The 12596-nt window shown below is 43.7% G+C and overlaps 1 protein-coding gene across 1 annotated transcript; it reads left to right on the top strand.

The window, feature by feature from the left end:
- The first annotated feature begins 2699 nt into the window (after positions 1–2699).
- On the top strand, positions 2700–3318 carry LOC129550045 (large ribosomal subunit protein uL11-like). The gene is given in 2 exon segments (XM_088829791.1): positions 2700–3114; positions 3117–3318. Coding segments are annotated over 2 exon segments (495 nt in total). The 5' UTR covers positions 2700–2762; the 3' UTR covers positions 3260–3318.
- Positions 3319–12596: the final 9278 nt, after the last annotated feature.

The raw sequence follows: 12596 nt of genomic DNA, 5'->3' as shown, positions 1-12596 counted from the left end.
GCTATACTCCAATATAAAATGAAAAGTCAAAAAAGGAAACAAAACCCTCCACATCCTTCTTTTGCATGTCTTGCTCAGTGTCAGCCTACAAGGAGTTTCACCATGTGGTCAGGGCAGACTGCAAAAATCATCCCCTGTAATACTAAGCGAGCAGAGACAAATGAAAACAGTCCATCTGGGCTTGGTGTTTTCTTGCTCTTTTCCCTAAACTTTACTTTCAGCTTTACAATCTCACAGGAAAAGAAAAGGAGCTTTATCTTAGGATATGAATACTTCAGGATGATTTGCACACGGACATTTGTATATGGCATGGAAATATGTTAAAAGTGAAAAAAAGAGAGAGACCAAATTGGCAAAGATCTGTCTCAAATCACAGAGGAAAACAACTTTCAGGGATTGCTAAGTGGGAAAGTAATATCTTAAGTTATCTTACAGTCAGGAATATTGGCAATGTCAAGAGTGTTCCATTTTATTCTCCAGCAGAAGCAGAATTTGCAAGCAAATTTGGCAGAGAGAAAGACCCTAAAGTGCCTTCTTAACTCTGCACATTTTCTCTCATGCAAAGTGCCAATAAAGAAAATGAAAGAGTTCAAGGAGGTACAAAAGAGGGAATGAATTCTAGTTTGCTGTCCACACAGCACTGGAGAAAATGAAGCAGACAGATGTATGTGTTGGCATTGCACAAGAGAATGTCTTTTCTTTATTTTATTTTAAAAGTTTTATTAGTTTCTGTCAGTGTCAGAATTCTTCAGAGAACATCTATAAGTCACGTTTAAAACAGCAGAAATTATCCCAGTTGAGAGATCCTGTCTACTTTGTCAACGTACAGCTGGAATCTGTAAATGAAATCTCTTGAATCTGGTGAAAACATGGAGACATAGCAATCTAAGGCCAAGTATTCATAGATGTGTGCCTTAAAATGACCATGGATGAGGAAGGGTTTGTACCATCACTTGTATTCCAGAAACTTCAAAAACATTTTACAAACCATGATGAAGGTAAGGTGACAACTCAATGTACAGCTGAATTTCCTTTAAGGGGAAACAATTCATAGTCAAATTTCAGGAGAAGGAATTTAGTCCACTTGGGTAAAGTCTGTCCCTTCCAAGTTTCATTGAAATAACCAGAGAAATATGTAAATAGGTGGAGAAAACCAGTCTCGGACTTAGAAAGGTAAAATGACCTCAGTATGCCACAAACTTTGGGGAACTCCTACATGACAGACACACACAGGACCAGTTTGAAGGAGCACCAACCACCCTGCAACCTTTGAAAGCCTCAAGTTCACAGCTTAGATTGGGAATGATGGACCCATGGGCCACTGGAGAAACAAGGTGGATGTCTCTAGAACTTCAGCGAAATGCTTGCTGCTGATGGGAAGAAGAGGATCATCTTTTGGCTGCCTTTTTGCAAGATTTGATGCTTTCGAACTGTTGTGCTAGAGGAGACTCTTAACAGTCCCTTGGATAACAAGGAGATAAAACCAGTCAATCCTAAATTAAATCAACCCTGGATATTCTTTGGAAGGACTGACGCTGAAGCTCCAACACTTTGGCCACTTGATGTGATGAGCTGACTCTTTGGAAAAGACCCTGATGCTGGGAAAGATTGAGGGCAGGAGGAGAAGGGGGTGACAAAGGATGAAATGGTTGGGTGGCATCACTGACTCAATGGACACGAGTTTGAGTAAATCCAGGAGATGGTGAAGGACAGGGAAGCCTGGCGTGCTGCAGTCCATGGGGTCGCAAAGAGTCAGACACGACTTAGCGACTGACAGCTAAGCCAAAAACAATAACAGAATAGCAGGCTGTGAGTAGCCATCTGTGACCCTAAGAAGAGGTGTTCGTCTCTACTTCTTACCCTGGACTGAATTTGAGTAATCCAGCACTCATCTCACATGCTAGTAAAGTAATGCTCAAAATTCTCCAAGCCAGGCTTCAGTAATACGTGAACCGTGAACTTCCAGATGTTCAAGCTGGTTTTAGAAAAGGCAAAGGAACCAGAGATCAAATTGCCAACATCCGTTGGATCACGGAGAAAGCAAGAGAGATCCAGAAAAACATCTATTTCTGCTTCATTGACTATGCCAAAGCCTTTGACTGTGTGGATCACAATAAACTGGAAAATTCTGAAAGAGATGGGAATACCAGACCACCTGACCTGCCTCTTGAGAAACCTGTATGCGGGTCAGGAAGCAAGTTAGAACTGGACATGGAACAACAGACTGGTTCCAAAGAGGAAAAGGAGTACATCAAGGCTGTATATTGTCACCCTGCTCATTTAACTTATATGCAGAGTACATCATGAGAAACGCTGGGCTGGATGAAGCACAGGCTGGAATCAAGATTGCAGGGAGAAATATCAATAACCTCAGATATGCAGATGACACCACCCTTATAGCAGAAAGTGAAGAAGAACTAAAGAGCCTCTTGATGAAAGTGAAAGAGGAGAGTGAAAAAGTTGGCTTAAAGCTCAACATTCAGAAAACTAAGATCATGGCATCCGGTCCCATCACTTCATGGCAAATAGTTGGGGAAACAGTGGAAACAGTGTCTGACTTTATTTTTCTGGGCTCCAAAATCACTGCAGATGGTGATTACAGCCATGAAATTAAACGACACTTACTCCTTGGAAGGAAAGTTATGACCAACCTAGACAGCATATTAAAAAGCTGAGACAGGGCTTTCGGCTCGGAGGAGGCAAAGGTGCAACTTTCTTCGGTCGTCCGAATCCGGGTTCATCCGACACCAGCTGCCTCCACCATGCCGCCTAAGTTCGACCCCAACGAGATCAAAGTCGTGTACCTGAGGTGCACCGGTGGGGAAATCGGTGCCACGTCTGCCCTGGCACCCAAGATCGGCCCCCTGGGTCTGTCTCCAAAAAAGGTCGGTGATGACATAGCCAAGGCAACTGGTGATTGGAAGGGTCTGAGGATTACAGTGAAACTGACCATTCAGAACAGACAAGCTCAGATTGAGGTGGTCCCTTCTGCTTCTGCCCTGATCATCAAAGCCCTTAAGGAACCACCAAGGGACAGAAAGAAGCAGAAAAACATTAAGCACAGTGGAAACATCACTTTTGATGAGATCGTCAACATTGCCCGGCAGATGCGGCATCATCTCTAGCTAGAGAACTTTCTGGAAGCATTAAAGAGATCCTGGGGACCGCCCAGTCTGTGGGCTGCAATGTTGATGGCCGCCACCCTCATGACATCATAGATGATATCAACAGTGGTGCAGTGGAGTGCCCAGCTAGTTAAGAACTACAAAGGAAAAAGAAAAATAAAGGATCATTTGACAACCAAAAGAAAATAAAAAATAAAAAGCTGAGAGAGTACTTTGTCAACAAAGGTGGTCTAGTCAAGGTTATGGTTTTTCCAGTAGTCGTGTATGGATGTGAGAGTTGGACTATAAAAAAAGTTGAGTGCTGAAGAATTGATGCTTTTGAACTGTGGTGTTGGAGAAAACTCTTGAGAGTCCCTTGGACTGCAAGGAGATCCAACCAGTCCATCCTAAAGGAGATCAGTCCTGAGTGTTCATTGGAAGTACTGATGTTGAAGCTGAAACTACAATACTTTGGCCACTTGAGCTGACTCATTTGAAAAGACCCTGATCCTGGGAAAGATTGAAGGCAGGAGGAGAAGGGGATGACAGAGGATGAGATGGTTGGATGGCATCACTGACTCAAGGGACATGAGTTTGGGTAAACTCCAGGAGCTGGTGATGGACAGGGAGGCCTGGCGTGCTGCGGTTCACGGGGTCGCAAAGAGTCGGATGCAGCTGAACGATTGAACTGAACTGAACCCAGCTCTGAATCTGTCCTTTGCATATCATCCCTAGCATCACTGAACTGCGTGACCAGGGTCATAGGCTTCAGTAGACATGTAAGTGTCCTAGGATGATGCCAGGGTTTTAAGGTGTCAGGCTCAAAGGGCATCCTTCTTGTTCAACCGTGTTTGTGCTCAGTCACTTCAGTCATGTCCTACTCTTTGCGACCCTATGGTATGGACTGTAGCCCACCAGGCTCCTCTGTCCACGGGATTCTTCAGGCAAGAATACTGGAATGGGTTGCTATGCCCTCTTCCAGGGGCTCTTCCTGATCCAAGGATTGAACCCACGTCTTCTGTGGCTCCTTCATTGGAGGCAGGTTCTTTACGACTGAGCCACCAGGGAAGCCCTCTTGCTTGATTAAATGGGCAAAGTGCTACCTGTGGTCAGAGGAACACTGATCAAAAAGGCAACAGATGCTGCCTCTGGGCTCACTTGGTGGTCAGGCTGGCTCCCTGCTTATGGGCAAGTCAGACAATCTGTGCAAGTGACCTAGTTGCTACACTTAGTGTGCCTGTGCCCCAGCCTCTGCTGGCTCCTCTGTCCATTACTTCCCTCCTGGCGTTCCCCCATCTTTCAGGTCCCGGGTCAAAGCATGTGTGTATGTGTGTGTGTGTAGGATAGGGTCAAAGGAGAAAGTGTTACCTTCGTGGGTTGGTTTTTTTTTTTTCTAAAGACTGTCTAATCTTGCCCTCTGTTTTCTCTCCAGATGTATGGCTTTGATATCAAAGCCTATATCAGCTACTTCTATCTCTCTCTCTTTCTACTGTCATGCTCTCCTTCAGGAATAATGAGCAGAGAATAAATCAGCTCCTGCATAGAAAGGGTTGGGGGTGAAACACAAAAATGAAGGAAATATTGGCCAAGTGGGGAGGAATCTATACATATTTAAAAAATATTATCCTGCCACATATTTTATTGAAAAAATCTTTATTTTGAAAGCCTAAGGTAAAATCCTATCTGTATAAACTGTAATCCTAAATTATAATCCTATCCTTGACTGGGGAAACCAGAGAAACAGAACCAATAATCAATTCCTTATAATGAATCTCTTTGTAATATAATATATAAAATAACTATCTACACTCCTGGTTCTCCAGCTTGTCAAATACAGATCTATATGTGTACAGTTGACCCTTTGCATCCATGGGTTCTACGCCCATGGATTAAACTAACCATTACTAGAAAACATTTGAAAAAATACAGCAAGTTCCAAAAAAGCAAAGCTTGAACTTACCATGTGCTATTTAATAGAATACTTTTTTTTTTTTTTTTAACATTTACATAGCACTTGGACTTCCTAGGTGAAGCTAGTGGTAAAGAATCTGCCTGCCAGTGCTGGAGCCGCAGGAGACATGGGTTTGATACATGGGGTAGGGTGGGGGAGATCCCCTGGAGGAGGAAATAGCTACTCATCCCAGTATTCTTGCCAGGAGAATTCCATGGAGAGAAGAGACTGGTGGGCTACAGCCCATGGGGTTGCAAAGAACTGGACATTACTGAGCAACTATCACATAGCCTCTCATTAGAGGAAAGGTCAAGACATATTTTGCGGTCTAAAATGTTATAATGATACACTCTTTAAGATGTTTGAATCTTCATACAACTATTTTCCATAGTAAAAAAAAAAGTGACCAAATATACCCATTGTTTTTCTTTTCAAAATATTTATTTGTTTGGCTGCGCTAGGACTTAGTTGCGGCATATGGGATCTAGTTCCCTGACCAGGGATCAAACTCGAGTTCCCTGCAGTGGAGTGCAAAGTCTTAGCCGTTGGATCATCAGCAAAGTTCTGCTCCCTGGTTTTCGTTTATTACTCTCAATTTCTTGTCTGAGTCAGAAAGATAGCTCCTAGTTTTCATAATCTTGCTATTTATTTTAAATATTTTTTTCAGTATGATTTTTATTAATCCAAACTGAAGGGATTCTGTTTGGAACTTTATTAAACTCACATATGAGCTTCACCCTGTGAGGTAAGAACTGAATCCCCTGTCCTCCTCGTAGCCTCCAAGACCCTATGTGACCAGTCACTGTCCATCTCTCCATTTCACTTCCTGTCCTTCTGGCCTCAGGCCTCACTGGAATTTGTTGGTTTCCTCCAATACTCCATGCTTCTCCCTGGTAGGACCCTTCAGATTCCCTCCTCCCTTTGCCCAAAACTCTCTTCTGCAATCTATCACCTGTGGGCTCCTTCTCATCATTCATGTTTCATTTGAAACATCACAGCAGAGAGAAGTGCCCTCTGCTCTGAAACTGTGAGAGGCACTCCATCAGTCTTTATCAACTGACTCTTGTTAACTTGTCATCTCACTTATTAGCATCTGAAATTATTCTAGGTATCATTTGTTTACCTCTCTATGGCCTGTCTCCTCAAACAGAATAAAAGCATCAAGACTGATTTCTGCCTAGTTCACTGTGTCTTTCTAGCGTTTAGAAAAAGATATGGAATTAGTGGGATCCACATACTTGTCTAATGGCAGAAAGTAAAGAGGAACTGAAGAGCCTCTTGATGAGGGTGAAAGAGGAGACTGAAAAAGTTGGCTTAAGACTCAATACTCAAAAAACTAAGATCATAGCATCTGGTCGCATTGCTTCATGACAAACAGATGGGGGAAAAGTGGAAACAGTGACAGATTTTATTTTCTTGGGCTCCAAAATCACTGTGGATGGTGACTGTAGCCACAAAATTAAAAGAAGCATCCTTGCAAGAAAAGCTACAACAAACCTAGACAACATACTAAAAGGCAGAGACATCACTTTGCTGACAAAGGTCCATCTAGTCAAAGCTATGGTTTTTCCAGTAATCATGTACAGATGTGAGAGCTGGACCATAAAGAAGGGTGAGCGCCGAAGAACTGATACTTCTGAATTGTGGTGCTGAGAAAACTCTTGAGAGTCCCTTGGACAGCAAGGAGATCAAACCAGTCAATCCTAAAGGAAATCAACGCTGAATATTCATTGGAAGGATGGATGCTGAAGCTGAAGCTCCAATACTTTCGCCACCTGATGCGAAGAGCCAGCTTGTTGGGAAAGACCCTGGTGCTGGGAAAGACTGAGGGCAGGAGGAGGAGAAGGTGACAGAGAATGAGATGGTAGGACGGTGTTACTGACTCAATGGACATGAGTTTGCACAAACTCCAGGAGATAGTGAAGGACAGGGAATCCTGACTTGCTGCAGTTCATGGGGTGCAAAGAGTCAGACACGACTTAGTCACTGAACAACAAAATACTTGTTCAGTTGTGCCTCATTCTTTGCGACCCCATGGACTATAGCCCACTGGGCTCCTCTTTCCATGGGATTCTCCAGGCAGTAATAGTGGGTTGCAATTTCCTTCACCAGGGGATCTTCCCAACCAAGGGACTGAACCCTCATCTCTTATGTCTGCTGCATTGGCAGGCAGATTCTTTACCACTGAGTCACCAGGGAAGCCCGTTTGCTACAAATTACAGGGTGGCAATAAATGAAAGTTTCTGTTTTCATCCTAAATGTTCCACTTCATGTGTGACCGAGAGATGCTCACTTTCTCTTATCTGGGCCTCAGTTACCTGAATTATGAGATGAGAAGGCTGAACTGGATTCCAAGATCTCTTCCAAATACACTGCTGGGAAGTTGGAGATTTTGCAGTGTTTTATGTTAAATCCCCACTAGGGGACAGTATTTGCATTCAGTTCAGTTCAGTTCAGTCGCTCAGTCGTGTCCGACTCTTAGCGACCCCATGAATCACAGCACGCTAGGCATCCCTGTCCATCACCAACTCCCAGAGTTCACTCAAACTCATGTCCATTGAGTCGGTGATGCCATCCAGCCATCTCATTCTCTGTCGTCCCCTTCTCCTCCTGCCCGCAATCCCTCCTAGCATCAGAGTCTTTTCCAGTGAGTCAACTCGTATTTGCATAGTCAAATATAAACTCTGCCACAAGCTGAGTTGAGCCTGGATTTGCAAAATTATTAGAACCTAGAATCCATGTCTGCAGAGGACAGAAGTGCAAGCCGGTAGAGATTGGAGTCCTGCATGAGGTGCCAGGCCTCTGTGCCTCCCAACGGCCACTCTAAGAGGCCATCCCTGAGTGTCCTGACAGGGAGGCTTGGACACCAGCTTTGAGCCTGTTCTTTTTTTTAAAAAAATTTATTGAATTATAGTTGCTTTACGATCTTGTTAGTTTTCACTGTACAGCAAAGTGAATCAGCTGTGAAAGTGTTAGTCGCTCAGTTGTGTCCAACTTTGTGTGACCCCATGGACTGTAGCCCACCAGGCTCCTCTGTCCATGGAATTCTCCAGGCAGGAATATTGGTGTGGGTTGCCATTTCCTTTGCCAGGGTATCTTCCTGACCCAGGGATCGAAACTGTGACTCCTTCATTGGCAGGCAGGTTCTTTACCACCTGAGTCACTAGGGAAGCCCAATGGAACTCCAATAAATAATGGTATACAGGAACCATTAAATGAAAAATAGTATGTATCATAGTTAACGGTTCATGATATGTTGTCCAATGCAATAGACAAGTTCTAGAAGAGCAAAACATAGTGATTCCTTTTAAGAGATGTTTACAAGGCAGTGTGAATGAAGAACGTGTGCCCATAGAGAGCTGTCTGAAACACGTGCCCACAGACAGCTGCCAAAACATTAACAGAGGTAAGTGATACTTTTCTTCTTATTTCATGTATTGTGTTCATTCTTTTTTTTTGAATTGAAGAATAGTTTATTTACAATGTTGTGTTAGTTTCAAGTGTACAACAAAGTGATTCAGTTATACATATGTATATATCTCTCATTATTTCAACTTTTTCCCTTATAAGTTATTAGAAACTATTGAGTATTGCTCCCTGTCCAATGCAGTAGGTCCTGTTGGTTTTCTATTTTATATATAGTAGTTTGTATGTTAATCACCATGTGCATATTATTTTTATAAAAACTCCTGTGCAGTGTATTAGGGTCCCCAGAGAAACAGAAAGAGCAAGATAGGTGTATGTATATTTAAACTGCCTTGATGGCTCAGTTGGTAAAGAATCCCCCTGCAATGCAGGAGACTGCCTGCAATGAAGGAGACCTTGGTTCAATCCCTGGGTCAGGAAGACAACCAAGAAAAGGAAATGGCAACTCCAGTATTCTTGCCTGGAAAACCCCATGGACATAGGAGTCTGGAGGGCTACAGTCCACGGGGTCACAAGAATCAGAGAGGACTTAATGACTAACCCACCACCATCATATATATATAGGATTGGCCAAAAGGTTCATAGAGGTTTTTCCCTAAAATGTTATGAGTGTTTTGGCCAACCCAATGTATGCATGTGTATGTATATACTTACATCTCTCTGTGTGTGTATACACAGATATACAACGAGAGAGAGATTCAGATGTTAATGTCATCCAAAGAATACCTTTACAGAAATGTGCAGAATAATACTTGGGAAAATATCTGGACACTGTGGCTCAGAAAAGTTGACACATGAAATCAACCATCCCAGGCAGCACCCAAGATAGGCTGATATTGGTGCTGGTTGTGGGGTCCCTAAGAGTTTCGAAAGGACTCATTCCAGCAGATGCTCAGGAGGTGGAGTACAGGGCACATGGAGAGGTCCTGACTCTGGGCGGGTACTATTTGGCTTTTGCTTCACTTGGCCATCTAGAGAAAATTGGGATCTCATCGAGAGAATTTATAAAGAAAAATAAGGAATTTCAGCTTCTCTAAGAGCAAGAGGAGGTCCCAAGGATTTTGGATTCTTTTGGTATACTGGACAAAATTTGAATTTTCGTGTATGATGGCAGACTTCACACACACAACTGAAGACAGAAGCTTGCATCTCTTACATGGGTTTGGTCTGTTTCAATGCCTTTCAATATGGTGCCTTTGTCTGCACACCCTTTAAGGTCTTCTTACATTTCCTTGCCTGAGACCAGCACACCTGGCTAGAAGCAGTGGCCTGTTACTGGTTTTAAAGGTACAACCTAAAATAAAGGCAGACTATGTTAAAAAAAAAATTGTGTGTATTCTCAATATTTTCTGTTCTCATTTTGTGCCCTGATGCAGGAAAATTAGGACACAACATCTGGTTCAGGTGAAATTAATTCAATGTAGGTCATTACAGTCCAGTTGGTAGAACCGCCTTGCTCGCCCTTCCTAGAGAGAAGCCCACTGTCCTCTCCTCTGATGTTAGCATCCCTCCTTAGCCACAGTCTAAAGAGGGCAGGGTGTTCTGCTCCCCAGCATTTGTAGCCCTGAGCGTGCCTCCTGAGGGTGCTTCAGCCTGTGGGTTGTTCCACAGAGACACCGGCTAGGTCACCATGGCCCCCCACGGGCTGGCAGCTCCTCTTGCTTTGGGAGCCATGGTGTCGCATCTTCCCAGAGCAATGCCAGAGGGAGCCCTTTTTCCTCTCCCTACTTCCATCAGGAACAGAGGTCCAGGAAAGAGAGCTACACACCCAGTTCAGCCTAAGCCAGCCTGCCCTTCACAACTTTCCCTCTGAAGCCAGGCTCCTTTCCCATGAACAATTAGTCTTAATGACAAGTGACAGAGGTTCTAGAACTGGGATCCCAGAGAGATCTGTAGTGAAAATCACTCAGTCATGTCCGACTCTTTGTGACCCCATGGACTTCTCCAGTCCATGGAATTCTCCAGGCCAGAATACTGGAATGGGTAGCCTTTCCCTCCTCCAGGGGATCTTCATAACCCAGGGATTGAACCCAGGTCTCCTGTAATGCAGGCGGACTCTTTACCAGCTGAGCCATCAGGGAAGCCCAGAGATCTGTAGAAGAAACATTAGAAGCTATCAAATCATAGCAGCATGGTTGATTCTTATTAGTGTGAGAAGCTGAAAGCACAATGGAGGGACCCATGCTCCTTTTGGCAGGACTCTTCTTGTGTTGCTCTTCCTGAGCACCCTGAGACGTCCACACGCAGAGTTCAGGAGGAGAAGTTATCTGCAACCCCTCCTTCAGGCTCTCTTTTTGCTTCCCCATGAATTGTTTAGCCAACTGTCCTCTGGGCAGGGAACTTTCAGTCACAGAAGCTTCTAACTGAGATCTCTTCAAAATGGAATTCAGCAAACGTAGATGTGGTCCGTTTGGTTTGCTTACCCTGGGCTGGTTGCCATGTTCATAGAAGAATTTCCAAGTTCAGTGTTTATCTGGGGAATATGCTGAAAGTTGAGACACTCATGTGTTTGCCTTGCCTCACCTGAGATCGGAGGCTTAGGAAAGAGGCGAACTTGATTTTCGAATCTTTGACTGTGCAAGTTGTACAAGTGGTTGTTGGCTACAACCTGCCTTAAGGATCTGTCTCCCTAAGCTGGCCTTTCACTCGCTGCTGCTACTAAGTCACTTCAGTTGTGTCCGACTCTGTGTGACCCCATAGACGGAAGCCCACCAGGCTCCCCCGTCCCTGGGATTCTCCAGGCAAGAACACTGGAGTGGGTTGCCATTTCCTTCTCCAATGTGTGAAAGTAAAAAGTGAAAGTGAAGTCGCTCAGTCGTGTCCGACCCTTAGCGACCCCATGGACTACAGCCTACCAGGCTCCTCCATCCATGGGATTTTCTAGGCAAGAGTACTGGAGTGGCTTACCATTGCCTTCTCCAGTTTTCACTCGCTAGCCACACTCATCTAAGTGGATGACCGTTTCTCCCTTTCCTGATCTGCTTTTCTTCTTTACAGTTTTCTCCATCTAACACATTATGGATGCTTATCTTAGTCACTGTGTTCATTGTCTCCCTTCAATTCCTGCTATAAGATGTCATCCCAAGGGTAGGAAATTTTGTTTGTTTTGTTCAGTGTTATAACCCCAGAGATGGATACAGGGGCTCTCAAGTAATACCTGCTGAAACATGGATGGACCTACAGATTGTTATATTTAGTGAAGTAAATCAGACTAAGAGAAATAGCTAATGATACGTTATTGCTTACAGGTGGAATCTAAAAAGAAATGATACATATGAACTTATTTATAAAACAGAAACAGGCTCATAGGCCTAGAGAATGAAATGAAATTATGGTTGCCAAGGGGAATGATAGAAGGATAGTTAAGGAGTTTGGGATGGACATGAACACTCTGCTGTATCTACAATGGATAACAAACACAAGGACCTACTGTATAGCACAGGGAACTCTGCTCAACAACATAAATGGGAAAAGAATTTGAAAAAGAATAGATACACATATATGTATAATTGAATCACTTTGTGGTACACCTGAAACTATCACAGCATTATTAATCAACTATATTCCAATTTAAAACAAACAGTTTAAAAAGAGGAAAAACAGAAAAGAAAAAAAAAAGGGAAATACCTATGGAAAGACAAATGAATCAACACAAGTCAATACCATGCCTAGTTCTGTCTTTTGTACTTAAGATAATAAATCGAATCCTATCTCATTGGAAATAATTCTCTTTGTTACTTGTCAAGTATTCAGTTCAGTTCAGTTCAGTCGCTCAGTCGTGTCCGACTCTCCGCGACCCCATGAATCACAGCACGCCAGGCCTCCCTGTCCATCACCAACTCCCGGAGTTCACTCAAACTCATGTCCACAGAGTCGGTGATGCCATCCAGCCATCTCATTCTCCGTCGTCCCCTTCTCCTCCCGCCCCCAACCTTTCCCAGCATCAGAGTCTTTTCCAGTGAGTCAACTCGTCGCATGAGGTGGCCAAAGTATTGCAGTTTCAGCTTTAGCATCAGTCCCTCCAATGAACATCCAGGATTGATCTCCTCCAGAATGGACTGGTTGGATCTCCTTGCAGTATAAGGGACTCTCAAGAGTCTTCTCCAACACCACAG

The sequence above is a fragment of the Moschus berezovskii genome, chromosome 21 (genome assembly GCF_049115385.1).
Source record: "Moschus berezovskii isolate FMDL1 chromosome 21, NW_MosBer_1.0, whole genome shotgun sequence".
Classification (NCBI taxonomy): Eukaryota; Metazoa; Chordata; class Mammalia; order Artiodactyla; family Moschidae; genus Moschus; species Moschus berezovskii.
Note: the sequence above shows the minus strand (reverse complement) of the source record. Positions and strands in the feature narration are given on the sequence as shown.